At 46.3% G+C, this 13577-nt stretch overlaps 1 protein-coding gene across 1 annotated transcript in view; it reads left to right on the top strand.

Annotated features, from left to right (window-relative positions):
• Positions 1-13559, top strand: part of GINS2 (GINS complex subunit 2) — a 16463-nt gene extending 2904 nt beyond the window's left edge. Inside the window, exons 3-5 of the mRNA XM_002913385.4 lie at positions 6758-6857; positions 10893-11019; positions 11500-13559. Of these exons, the coding sequence (XP_002913431.1) occupies positions 6758-6857; positions 10893-11019; positions 11500-11625 (353 nt within the window). The 3' untranslated portion in view covers positions 11626-13559. The remainder of the gene's footprint in view (positions 1-6757; positions 6858-10892; positions 11020-11499) is intronic.
• The last annotated feature ends 18 nt before the right edge of the window (positions 13560-13577 follow it).

Here is a 13577-nt window from a genome sequence, read left to right as displayed (position 1 = left end):
CTTCCCCTCCTCCCCCTCTCTCTCTCTGTCAAATAACATCTTAAAAAAGTAAAATTGAAATAAAATAAAAAAATAGTGTATGACTTTGAAGAAGCATTTCTTTTAACTTTCAAAAAATAACCAGGGGTGCCTGGCTGGTTCAGTCAGTAGAGCACACGACTCTTTACCTTGGGATCGTGAGTGACCTCAAGGTTGTAAGTTTGAGCCCCACGTGTAGACTAACATGTTAAGGAGTAGAGTCCTCTCACGTTGTACAGAATGCATGAAAACCATCATCCAAACAAGGGAGTATTATTCAGCTATGTAAAGGAATGAAGTCCTGCTCGTGCTACAACTGAATGAACTTAGAAACATTATGCTGGGGCGCCTGGGTGGCACAGCGGTTAAGCGTCTGCCTTCAGCTCAGGGCGTGATCCCCGCGTTGTGGGATCGAGCCCCATGTCAGGCTCCTCCGCTATGAGCCTGCTTCTTCCTCTCCCACTCCCCCTGCTTGTGTTCCCTCTCTCGCTGGCTGTCTCTATCTCTGTCAAATAAATAAATAAAATCTTAAAAAAAAAAATATGCTAAGTGAAAAAAAGAAAAGGCACAAAGATCACCTACAACTCTGAATATACTAAAAACTATTGAATTGTACGTTTTATTTATTTTTCATTTTATTTTTTTAAGATTTATTTATTTTAGAGGGAGCAAAAGCTCGAGGGACAGAGGGAGAGGGACAGAGAATCTTCAGCAGACTCAGCAATGAGCTCGGAGCCTGATGCAGGGCTCCATCTTATGACCTTGATGAGATCATGACCTGAGCCAAAACCAAGAGTCAGATGCTTAACCGACTGTGCCACCCAGGCGCCCCTGAATTGTACATTTTAAACGGGTGGATTGTATGGTGCATTAATTATGTCTTAGTAATGAAATGATGGGGGTGCCTGGGTGGCTTACTTGGTTAAGCGTCTGCATTTGACTCTGGTCATGATATTAGGGTCCTGGGATCAAGCCCTAGGGTGGGCTTACTGCTGAGCGGGGAGTCTGCTTCTCCCTCTCCCTCTGCTTCTCCCCCCACTCATTCGCACAAACTCTCTCTCAAATCTTTAAAAAAGAAACTGATGTATCGATGCAGACCGACTTTATCCCGAGCCTTGGCAATCTTCTATCTCAGAGACAAAAGTGGCTCATTATAGCAAGGAACATTGATTTTATTTGGAATGGGGAGGGGGGTGTAGAGTTTGAGAAGCCTCTGAGTGATTTTGATTATCCCCTCCAAATTGGGAATCAGTTAGGGATACCTCTTTCCTAGAAGCAATGACACTTTGGGACCCCTGGGTGGCTCAGTCGGTTAAGCTTCTGCCTTCGGCTCAGGTCATCATCCCAGGGTCCTGGAATCGAGTCCCGCATTGGGCTCCTTGCTCAGCGAGAAGCCTGTTTCTCCCTCTGCCTGCTGATCCCCCTGCCTGTGTTTTCTCTCTCTTTCTCTTTCACTCTCTAATAAATAAAACCTTTAAAAAAACCAAAAAACCAAAAACCAAGGATGCTATGAGCCAGGCAGTCTCAAATACAGTTTCAGAAAGATTGTGTGGGCTTTTTTTCTTTCTGGTCCTAAAGGGGTGGGGGTGAGGGGGTGGCCCTGGCGGGTCTGCAACAAAGGGAAACTCCCAATCCCAGTTCCTTTTGCTAAGGGGCTCTTTGTCAGTGAACCCCTCCACGTCTGGCTGTTAACGCTGCATCTCCCTCAGGCAGTTTCGGCCTGTCCAAACAGAAGGTGTTAGGGGCAAGAGTCCGTCTCATTGCAGGCCAGTCAGAAAAGTGTGGAGAGAGTTAGCCTGAGCTTTTTCACAGGCCAGAGCCATGCTGGGGTGAGCAGTAGTGAAACCTCACTAGTTGGTCAGTAGAGCATGCCCAAGAGCCAGCTGCCCTCTAATTCTGCCACTGCAGAGTTGTGTCTGCTCTTGTCCTATGAATGGGATCACCTAGTCTGTTTTTGACTCTGTCTTCTCTGATGCTGTTTTGTTTTTAAAGACCTTACTTATTTGACAGAGAGTGAACATGCGGGGGTGAGAGGGAGAAGCAGACTCTCCACTGAGCAGGGATCCCGACTTGGGGCTCCATCCCAGGACCCTGGGATCATGAGTAGAGCTGAAGGCAGACGCTTAACCAACTGAACCCCTCAGGTGCCCTTTTTGTTTTGTTTTGTTTTGTTTTTTTAAAGATTTGAGAGTTCACACTTGTGATTAGGGGAAGGGGCAGATGGAGAGAATCTCCAAGCAGACTCCCCAGTAAGCAAGGACCTCTAGCCCATGACCCAGATGTCATGACCTGAGCTGAAGCCAAGAATTGGGCACTCAACCAACTGAACAACCCAGACACCACTCTGACACTGTATTTGAGATTCGTTCCAGTAGTTGCACTTAGCATTACATCGTTCTTTTATTGCCAAGTACTATTGCATTCATGGTAGTGTATTCCACACTTGGGTCACCCATTCTTCTTTTGGTGGATGTTTGGATCGTTTCCCATTTTTGGCTATTGCTAATGAGGCTGTTACGAACATTCCTAAGTCTTTTTGTGGACACATGTTTTCAATTCTCTTGGGTAGAATACCTAGGGTCATAGGTCAGACCGTGGTTGACTTTATAGGAAACTGCCATCCAGCCCTTCAGAGTGATTGAGCTATTCTGATCTCACCAGAAACATGTGAGAGTGCCCAGTGTTCCACATCCTGACCAACACTGGGTGACATCAGTCTATTTGATTCATCGCAGTTTGAACAGCAGTATTTCATACTCTGATTTAGATGCTAGAAAAGAATTTGTCAACTGTATAGAGAAGATGTGTGTGGGAAGAGGGCAGGAGGAAGTTACCCAGGCTGTGAGTAGTTTGACCAGTTGCTGGAGGTGGGCAGACATGGTTGGAGTCTAGGTGTCTTTCGAAGGAAGAATCTGCAGGATTTGCTGAAGGACAGGCTGTGGGATCTGAGAGAGGAGAGTGAAGAATGACTGCCGGGGTTGCTGGCCCAAACTACCAAAGGACATGGAGTTGCTGTGTCCTGAGTTGGGGAAGGCTGCGGGAGCATGAGCGCTGGGGTAGGGACCAGGGTTTGACCGTGTCACACTGGAGGTGCCTATTAGATAGCTAGGTAGAAGTAATGTGGGCAGGAGTACTTAGGAATTCAGTGAAGGGGCTTATTTGGGGATACACATGTGGAAGTCCTCATGAATGCTCAGATGGTATTAAATGCGGCAGGATGACATCACATGGGATGTGAGTTTAGGTGGTGAAGGGGTCAGGGATCTGAGCACTGAGCTACCCCCAGTGTTGAGAGAGGTCAGGACGGCTTGGAGGAATCTGAGATAAGAGAACTCAGTGTGGTGTTCCAGAAATCAGATGATAAATATCCTCCAAGAAGGATTAATCTTTGTCAGATGTGAAGACAGATGGAACTATTGGGCTCAGCTGAGCAGAGGTCGTGGGCCTTGGTGTTGAGTATTGTTGGTAGAGGGGTAGAATAGACACCCACCTGAGTGGTCGAAGAAAGGAAGTTAACTCTTGAAGAAATGGTTTGGTAGCTGGCGTTGGGAGGGTTTTTTTAAGAGTTTATTTTTTAAATTTAAAATAATTTTACAATTCAGTTAATTAACATATAGTGTCTTATTACTTTCAGAGGTAGAGTTCAGTGATTCATCAGTTGCATGTAACACCCAGTGCTCATTACATCACATGCCCACCTTAATGCCCATAACCCTGTTACCCCATTCCCCCACCTACCTCCCCTCTAGCGACCCTCAGTTTATTTTCTATAGTTAAGAGTCTCTTATGGTTTGTCTCCCTCTCTGATTTCATCTTATTTTACTCTCCCTTCCCCTATGATCCTGTTTTTTTTTTAAAATGATTTTTTATTATGTTATGTTAGTCACCATACAGTACATTCCCGGTTTCCGATGTAAAGTTCGATGATTCATTAGTTGCGTATAACACCCAGTACCGTGCAATACGTGCCCTCCTTACTACCCATCACCGGTCTGTCCCATTCCCCCACCCCCCTCCCCTCTGAGGCCCTCAGTTTGTTTCTCATAGTCCATAGTCTCTCATGCTTCATTCCCCCTTCTGATTACCCCCCTTTCTTTATCCCTTTCTTCCCCTACCAATCATCCCAGTTCTTATGTTCCCATAGATGAGAGAAATCATATGATAATTGTCTTTCTGTGCTTGACTTATTTCACTTAGCATTATCTCCTCCAGCGCCTTCCATGTTGCAGCAAATGTTGAGAATTCATTCTTTCTGATAGCTAATATTCCATTGTATATACGGACCACAACTTCTTAATCCAGTTATCTGTTGAAGGGCATCTCGGCTCCTTCCACGATTTAGCTATTGTGGACAATGCTGCTATGAACATTGGGGTGCATATGGCCCTTCTCTTCACTACATCTGTATCTTTGGGGTAAACATCCAGTAGTGCAATGGCTGGATCCCCTATGATCCTGTTTTGTTTCTTAAATTCCACATGAGTGAAGTCATATGATCATTGTCTTTCTCTGATTGACTTATTTCACTTACTAAGGTTTTACTTATTTACTTTATTTAAACAGTCTTTTTTTTTGTTTTTATTTTTGTTTATTTATTTTTAAAGGTATTTTATATATTTATTTGACAGACAGCCAGTGAGAGAGGAAACACAAACAGGGGGAGTGGGAGAGGAAAAAGCAGGCTCCCAGTGGAAAAGCCTGATGCGGGGCTCGATCCCAGGACTCTAGGATCATGCCCTGAGCCCAAGGCTGATGCTCAGCTGAATGACTGAGCCACCCAGCACCCCTTATTTTATTTTATTTTTTTAAAGATTTTATTCACTCATTTGTCAGAGAGGGGGAGAGAGCATGCAAAAGTAGGGGGAGCAGCAGGCAGAGGGAGAAGCAGGCTCCCTGCTGAGCTGAGCAAGGAGCAGAATGTGGACTTGGTCCCAGGACCTGGGATGATGACCTGAGCTGAAGGCAGATGCTTAACCAACTGAGCCACCCAGGTGTCCCTTATTTATTTTAAATATTTTATTTATTAGAGAAAGCAGAGAGCATGAGCTGGCAGAGAACATGAGCTGGCGGAGAGTGGCAGAGAGAGAGAGGGAGAAGCAGGCTCCCCACTGAACAGGGAGCCTGACGTGGGGCTGGATTCCAGGACTCTGGGATCATGACCTGAGCGAGAAGTAGATGCTTAGCTGACTGAATCACCCAGGCGCCCATACTTAGTTTTATTTTTTATTTTTTAAAAGATTTTATTTGAGGGGCGCCTGGGTGGCACAGTTGTTAAGCGTCTGCCTATGGCTCAGGGCGTGATCCCAGTGTTCTGGGTTCGAGCCCCGCATCAGGCTCCTCGGCTGGTAGCCTGCTTCTTCCTCTCCCAGTCCCCCTGCTTGTGTTCCCCCTCTCGCTGGCTGTCTCTCTGTCAAATAAATAAATAAAATCTTCAAAAAAAAAAAAAAGATTTTATTTGAGAGAGCGAGTGAGCAAGAGAGAGAGCACATGAGCCAGGGGCAGAGGGAGAGAAGCAGACTCCCTGCTTAGTAGGGAGCCTGACTCGCAACTGGATTCTAGACTCCTGAGATTATGACCTGAGCTGAAATCAAGAGTCGGGTGCTCGACTGACTGAGCCAGCCAGGCACCCTTAGGATTTTCTTTTTAAGATGGAAGATGTTGCAGTGAGTTTGATGGAATGGTTAAGTAGTGAGGGCAACAGCAAACACTCGAGTGAGACAGTTGCTGGGGTGGTGTTGGGTGCAGCTCAGAGAGGAGGGAGGTCCAGGACATACCTGGAAGTCTGTTCCTCATGCACAGAGACAGGTGTGGAGGGGGCAGGCTTTCAGAAGGGCATTGGGTTAGAGTGAGGGAGTGAATGGAGCAGGGGAATAGATTGGGTTGCAGCATGGCACCAAGGGCCCCTGAAAAGGGGGCCCATCACTGAAAGACCCCACTCCCCTGCCCCCCCTGCCACCCCAGCACAGTTGTGTGTGTCCCTCAGCGTCAGTGGCCAGTCCAGATTCAGGATTTTCTCAGATCCATAAGATAGGGAGAGAGGGGTGTTGCTGCTGGGTGGGATTGGGACTCCACCATTGGATTCTAGATGCTGGGTTTAGGCCCTTCATGATCATCGTCCCACCCCCAGGCTGGAATGGCTGCGGTTTTATGTCCTTTTGCTCCCCTCTGAACAAGGCTTCGTGTATATATAAGTAAATTTCTCAGTCACTGGTTACTCTCATCACCTTTTGCATCAAAGGTAGAATGCTTGTTTCTTTCCCTAAGAAAAGAGCTTCTGACTCAGACCCAATTTCTTCAGTAATATATCCTGCAGGCCAGAGCAGCAACACAAACACGAATTTACCACCTTCTATAAGAGGAAATTTTTTTTTTTTTTAAAGATTTTATTGCTTTATTTGACAGAGCACAAGCAGGCGGAGCGGCAGGGAGAGGGAGAAGCAGGCCCCCCAGCTGAGCAAGGAGCCCGATGTGGGGCTTTATCCCAGGACCTCAGGATCGTGACCTGAGCCTAAAGCAGACGCTCAACTGACTGAGCCACCCAGGCACCCCTCTAAGAGAAACTTTTGAGGAAATAGGCCCTGAATCATCTAGTTAGTGATATGTTATTCCAAAAAATGTTTTTTCTTCATGTTTTTGTTAGTTGATCCAATAGGTAATGTAAACACTTGGTAAATTTGGAAAGCTTAAACAAATATTTTGGGTATGGTGATGTTTAAATGTATACATTTCTGAATTTCAGAAAAGTTGGAGAAGATTAGGGATCATGAACGAAAGGAAGAAACTTTTACCCCTATGCCTAGCCCTTACTACATGGAACTTACCAAACTCCTGTTAAATCAGTAAGTATGTCTCCTTAGAGTCACCTGTAAGGTGGAACTCCTGATTCTCATCCCTTACTCTGTCCCTCCTTTCTTGTTCCATGTTCGGCTCTGAGGTGAGGCGAGTATCCCTGGCCACCCACTTCCCTGGGTCAGTAACCTGGGAGGCATTTGTGTGCACACACTCTTTTGCCTGGGCTTTCCCATTTGTCCTTTACTTTTCCCACCCCTCCCTCTCCTAGGGAGTCCCTTACTGCTTTATCACTTGACATTGAACCCCGTGAGTCTCCATTATCCTTTCTAGCCTTTTTCTTTTTTTTTTTTTTTTTTAAGATTTTTATTTACCTATTAGAGAAAGAGAGCCAGCAAGAGGAGGGGCAGAGGGAGAAGCAGGCTCCCCACTGAGCAGGGACCCCTATGTGGGACTCAATTCCAGAACTCTGCAATCGTGACCTGAGCTGAAGGCAGACGCTCAACCGACTGAGCCACCCAGGGCTCCCTCTCTAGCCTTTTTCTTAACTGTGACTGTGTTTTACTGGTAAAGCTTTGCCCCTTTGTCTTCCACTATGTGCATTTAAGTTCCTGCATGTCTTTCATAGGAAAGGCCAGAGGGCTAACACTTGCTCTGAACCCTAGCTGTAATGAAAACCCACTGGTGGCAAAAAGTGTGGTGGTGTAGCTTCTGGTTTCCGTATGTTCAGTTCTGGCTCCCCACTGGCTTTTAATTCATTCTCTACGTTGTAGCCAGAGTCGACTTTTAAAGATGGAGCTGCCATGTGACACCCCTGTTCCTTGGAGCCTGTCCAGGGTTTAGGCTAAAGTCCTCGTGATGGCATGCAAAGCACTGCCTAGCTGGGCTCCTTCTGCCTTCCTTTGTGGCTCCTATAGTTTTTCCCTCTGATTCCCTGGGTTCTAGGCTCACATTGGCCTCTTTACTTCCTTCCACATACCAAGGTCCTCAGGGCTTTCATAAACTGTTTCCTCTGTTCAGTAGGTCCATCTATTATCTGTTCTCTCCTTTGGTTTAGCCTAATTGGTGCTGTCTCACAGGTTAAGGATGCCTGTCCTATTGGCAGCTCTGTAGTCCCCATGTTATTTGTCAGCTATAATCTTCTTTTTTTTTTTTTTTTTTTTTTTNNTTTATTTATTCGACAGAGATAGAGACAGCCAGCGAGAGAGGGAACACAAGCAGGGGGAGTGGGAGAGGAAGAAGCAGGCTCATAGCAGAGGAGCCTGATGTGGGGCTTCGATCCCATAACGCCGGGATCACGCCCTGAGCCGAAGGCAGACGCTTAACCGCTGTGCCACCCAGGTGCCCCCAGCTATAATCTTCTAATCACTAGTCAGGCTGTGCCCTCCCAGCCCCACTCCAGTTCTAAAGGGCAGGGACTGGGGCCCCTGGGTGGCCAGTCGGTTAAGTGTCTGACTCTTGATTTTGATGCAGGTCATGATCTCAGGGTTGTGAGATTGAGCCCTGTGTCAGGCTCCATGCTGGGCATGAAGCCTGCTTGAGAGTCTCTATCTGCCTCCATCTGTGCATGCATGTGCTCTCTTCCTCTAAAAAAAATAAAAGTAAAAAAGGTCAGGGACTGCATCGTGTTTGCACTAGTATGATGCCTGGTGCAAATGTGTTTGTTGAATGAATGAATGAAATCAGTGGAGGGGGCCAAGCAAGTATGGATGATTTTGCTTATTAGACAGTAGTTTGCAAAATGTCAAGCTTTTTAAGCCCTGAGCATGTTCTCTATTTTTCTTTTTTCTTTTTTTTAAGTAGACTTCATGCCCAGCATGGAGCCCAATGCAGGGTTTGAACTCGTGACCTCAATCAAGACCTGAGGGGAGACCCAAGTTGGTCACTTAGCTGACTCAGCCACCCAGGTGCGCCCTGGGCACCTTTTCATTGACGGAAACAAGAGCAGAACTAGAACAAAAATTGGGATGGTCCCTATTGTCTGCTCTAGAGCAAGAGCCCCCACTGAATGACACTATTGAATTCAAGTGAAAATTTGGGGTATGTAACATGGACTTGCCCTTAAATTGATATGAGACTGTAGTTTACACCAGACTAAGCATTCCACTAGATAATGGAAGTAGTCACATGGGCATGAGCCCCACTCTGTCTGGGAGCAGTGTGGGCCTGTAAACCAGTAGTCCCACACTGCAGCATGATTAGTCCTGTTCAGACCGTGTCAGGATGCAGCCCTAATGCCTGGTGGTGTCAGAGAAGGAGGGAAAATGTACTAGAGAAGAGGACACTGTAGGTAGAAGGCAGGGACATGTGAGCGGGCACGGTATGTTTGGGGAAGCAGAGTTGTTGGGGTTGGTGTAGACTAGGTAGAGAGTCGGGGAGCTGAGGCTGTTATTCTGTGGCTGCAGTGTCCTAGGGAGGGTGTTGGGCAGGGGTGTGTCATCTGATGAATCGGAGAGCCTTCTAAGGCAGTGGGCAGGGGAGACTTGGAAGGGAGAATATGGAAGCAGAGGTGAGCTGCCGGTTCACCTTTAGTTGTTGAAGTTCAGGATCTTATGTATGCAGTTTCTGTTGAAACTTCGGCTTTTTGATTCTTTGTAATTCATTTGGCCGAGGAACCTAATTTTACCTCTGTTCTGCACTTCAGTTAACAAATTGATGGGGTCCTTTGTTCTTTAACCTGCTGTTCAGTGCATAAGATCCTAATGTTTGGGTCTTACATACAATCCGCTATGTAAATTTTATACCACTGATTCCCTGCTACTAATCACAAGCTACTTTCAGCATATGGAGAGGCCACTTCAGCCTTCCTAGCATGCCTGGTGATGGACAGTGTTAGCTTCTGCTTTCATCTTCTTCTTTGTCTTTTCCTTCAAAGGTTAGTTTAAAATGTAGCTCACAACAAGCAGCACCTGAATGGCTCAGTTGGTTAAGCGTCTGACTCTTGATTTCAGCTCAGGTCTTGACCTCAGGGTTGTGAGTTCAAGCCCTGCATTGGGCTCCACACTGGGTGTGGAGCCTACTTAAAAAAAAAAAAAAAAAAAAGAGTAGGATGGTCTAAAAGGATCCAAGATCCAAAATGTAGCTCACGACAGGAAGGCTGTCACGCTGACCCTTGCTGACTCCTGTTCTAACTTTTATCCAGAATTCGCTGTGTATTGGTATGGCTTGGCTTATGCTAATCTGCAATTTAGTCTGTGGTTTCTGTAACTGTACTTGTGTTTTCTCTGATTTTCTCTCTGGAGTGGGACAGCACCTAGGCTTCAGAGCTTTGGGAGGATAGAAATGCTTTGTAGTGCTTGGCATAGAGCTGTTGTCTTCTTTCCCTGGTGGGTTGTAAGCCCTTGGATAAATGCTGTGGTATGAGCAATAGCAGTCATGACCTCTGACCCAGCCCTTGAAACAAATTCATTCAAGATGGAAATTCTACAGCACAGAACACTCAGTTACCCTGCAACGGAGGATGTCCAACTTAGGGCTTATTATCTGAAGTCCTTGTACTGCAGCCTGCCATGGAACAGCTAATGTGAGCACAAATAGAACTGTGTGGATCATGGCTGAATTTTTTCTTTCTTTTTTTTTTTTAGATATTATTTATGAGAGAGAGCCACAGACATAGCGAGAGAGCACAAGTGGGGAGGAGAGGGAGAAGCACACTGCCGGCTGAGCAGGGAGCCTGATGAGGGGCTCTGTCCCAGGGCCCTGGGATCATGATCTGAGCCAAAGGCAGATATCCAACTGATGGAGCCACCCAGGCATCCCCATGGCTGAATTTTCTTGGCACCAAGCTTAACTGCTAGAAATTTATACATCTTAAAATTGAAAACAAAGGAAAACACATTTTGCTTGTGTTTTCCTGAAGCCAAGCAGCATTTTTTTTAAAAAGCCACTTCTACCTGGGGGTGGGGCAGGCGCCTGCCGGGCTCAGTCCAAGGAACATGCAACTCTTGATCTCAGAGTCTTGAGTCTGAGCTCCACGTTCCGTGTGGAACCTACTTAAAAAGTAATATAATCCACTGCCACCTGGATGTTTCTTTAGTTTACCGAGTGCTTCCTTATGTGACTCCCCCTCGCCTTGCTGCTTTTAGTGCTTCAGACAATATCCCGAAAGCAGATGAGATCCGGACCCTGATCAAGGATGTGTGGGACACTCGCATAGCCAAACTGCGGGTGTCTGCTGACAGCTTTGTGAGACAGCAGGAGGCACATGCCAAGGTAGGTGCGTGCAGGGCAGGGGCACAGGGGCCCTTCCCATGGCACCTACCTCTCCTCATATGCCCACGAAGGCCTGTGGCTGCCTGCTGGTGCCAACGAATTGCCCCCAGTATCCTGTTCGCTTGGATTATTCCAAGCAGGGTTTACTAGCTGTGCCTTTTTTATTTTTTTTTAATATTATTCATTGGTTACTTTTTTTTTTTTTTAAAGATTTTATTTATTTATTTGACAGAGATAGAGACAGCCAGCGAGAGAGGGAACACGCAGAGGGAGTGGGAGAGGAAGAAGCAGGCTCATTAGCAGAGAAGCCTGATGTGGGACTCGATCCCAGAACGCCGGGATCACGCCCTGAGCTGAAGGCAGACGCTTAACCGCTGCGCCACCCAGGCGCCCCGGTTACTTATTTTTCTTCAGTAGATTTTACATTTTCTCAAATCGAACATAACTCAACCAACCCAGTCGGTTTTCTCTTGTTTTTAGCTGGATAACCTGACCTTGATGGAAATCAACACCAGCGGGGCTTTCCTCACACAAGCACTCAACCACATGTACAAACTCCGTACAAACCTGCAACCTTCTGAAAGCATCCAGTCTCAAGACTTCTAGAGAAAGACCTGAACTTATAAAGGCCTTGCATCTACTGGCCAGAGGCTTGCCAGGTGGTGTGTGAGTGCTCGAGACATGACTGAGGTACTATTATCTCTGGAGTTCTAGAACCCCTTTGAATGTATGAAAAACTGTAATGAAACAAGGAATGGGTTCATAACATTGTTGGAAAGCAACAGATTTGTGCTTAGTCCTCGAGACATTCTTTAATTCCACATCTGTCTTTAGGAGCCGGCTGTTCCCTTTATGGAGGAAAGGAAGCAGCCTTGGCAAAACAAGTGATTTTCCCTAGCAGAACCTGTGGTCTCCTGCTCTGCATTGTCATGTGGATGAACATATGTGACATTAAATGTTGTTTTAAGATCGATACAGTAGTGGCGATGTGGCCTGGGGCTTTTTTCCTTTCTTGAGCCTGATCTCTTGGGCTAACTTTAGACTCTTGTTCACATAGAGAAGGATGGCAGATGAGTGACAAGATGTTGATCACAGTTCGCCATCTAAACCCAATAAAGACAGACTCCACCCAAATCTTGCGTTGGGTTTTTTCCCTGCATTACTACCAAGTGAAGGGGGCAAATCGTGTGGCCAGAATGGTCTGACTGACCATATGGAGATGTGTGGCAGGAAAGGGTGATCTTTAGACTGACATTCTGGGTGTCTCTCGTTCTTTTGGCTACTTCTGGTTAAGTGTAGCAGGTTTTTATCAAGGCGGGGAACTCCCTTGGCTGCTTCACGCTCAGCCACCATCATGAATGACAGAATAACTGTCGGATGAGGAAGTTCATGACCAACTGGACTCCTTCAGTGGAAACAGATGGTCATTGATGTTCTTCACCCCAGGAAGGCAATAGTAGCTAAGACAGAATTCAGGAGAAACTAGGCACAATATACAAGACCACACTAGATGTCATCTTTGTATTTGGATTAAGAACCCATTTTGGTGGTGGCAAGACAACTGACATGATTTAGGATTCCTTGGATTATGCAAGAGAAAATAGATTTCAACATTGACATGCAAACACAGCCTGTATGAGAAGAGAAAGACCCCAGGAAAACAACAAAAAGGAATACTAGGGCAGAACGAAGGAAGTCAGGGGGACTGTGGAAGCCAAGGTTGGTGTTGGCAAACAGCTAGAAATTGGATGACAGGAGTACAGATTCTGCAGTGACTTTATCTCTGCTGATTGTGCATTGTGCAGATCTTTCACATTAATAAACTTAAAAGCCTGGGAAAAACAGATTGCATGTTCTGGGGTGTGTGAGGCTGAAGTCCAGATATTTGGAGGGAAAGTCAGGCCCATATTACTGTTCTTGGTGGACAGAGGGGAGAGACCTAGCTGGAGGCAGTAGTGTCTCAACCAAGGGTCTATTTCTTTTCCTAGGAGCAATACTTTTCACTTGTAGTGGTTGGAATTGCTCTAGAAATGACCTTACCTTGAGCGGAGAAATGCAGAGGGAGTCCTACAAGGGATAGAACATTTTGTAGCCAGCTAGTTTTCGACTGTAGCACTGTCAGTGCATGTACATGCACGATCACCTGAGCCTAAAGAACAGCTTCTGGTTTTTGCCCTTCAGTGTTCAAGGCCCAGACTCCCCTCCCGTTACTTGAGCACGGTTTCTCAGTTCCATATCGCTACCCAGCTGTCCCTCAGCTGAGGATCATTTGAACACTGAAGGGCCAGGTATGAACACCTGGTCTGTCATTTAAGGTGACTGTTCTAGAGCGTTGCTTTCAGATGACAGGACTTGCCTTTCCATCTGGGGGCTCTTCTAGAATGAAACCACACGGTGCTGAGGAGGGTCAGAGTCTCGTAGATCCTGGATCTCACCCCTTAAGACCTTGTGCTCTTGAAACCTGGCTGAGGTTATTATCCAATTTGTCTTCACATTTTACCCGTAAAGCTTGATGGTTGAGCTTTTCTCCCCCACCCCGCCACTTTTTTTTTGGACCT

Source organism: Ailuropoda melanoleuca, chromosome 12, assembly GCF_002007445.2.
Source record: "Ailuropoda melanoleuca isolate Jingjing chromosome 12, ASM200744v2, whole genome shotgun sequence".
Classification (NCBI taxonomy): domain Eukaryota; kingdom Metazoa; phylum Chordata; class Mammalia; order Carnivora; family Ursidae; genus Ailuropoda; species Ailuropoda melanoleuca.
Note: the sequence above shows the minus strand (reverse complement) of the source record. Positions and strands in the feature narration are given on the sequence as shown.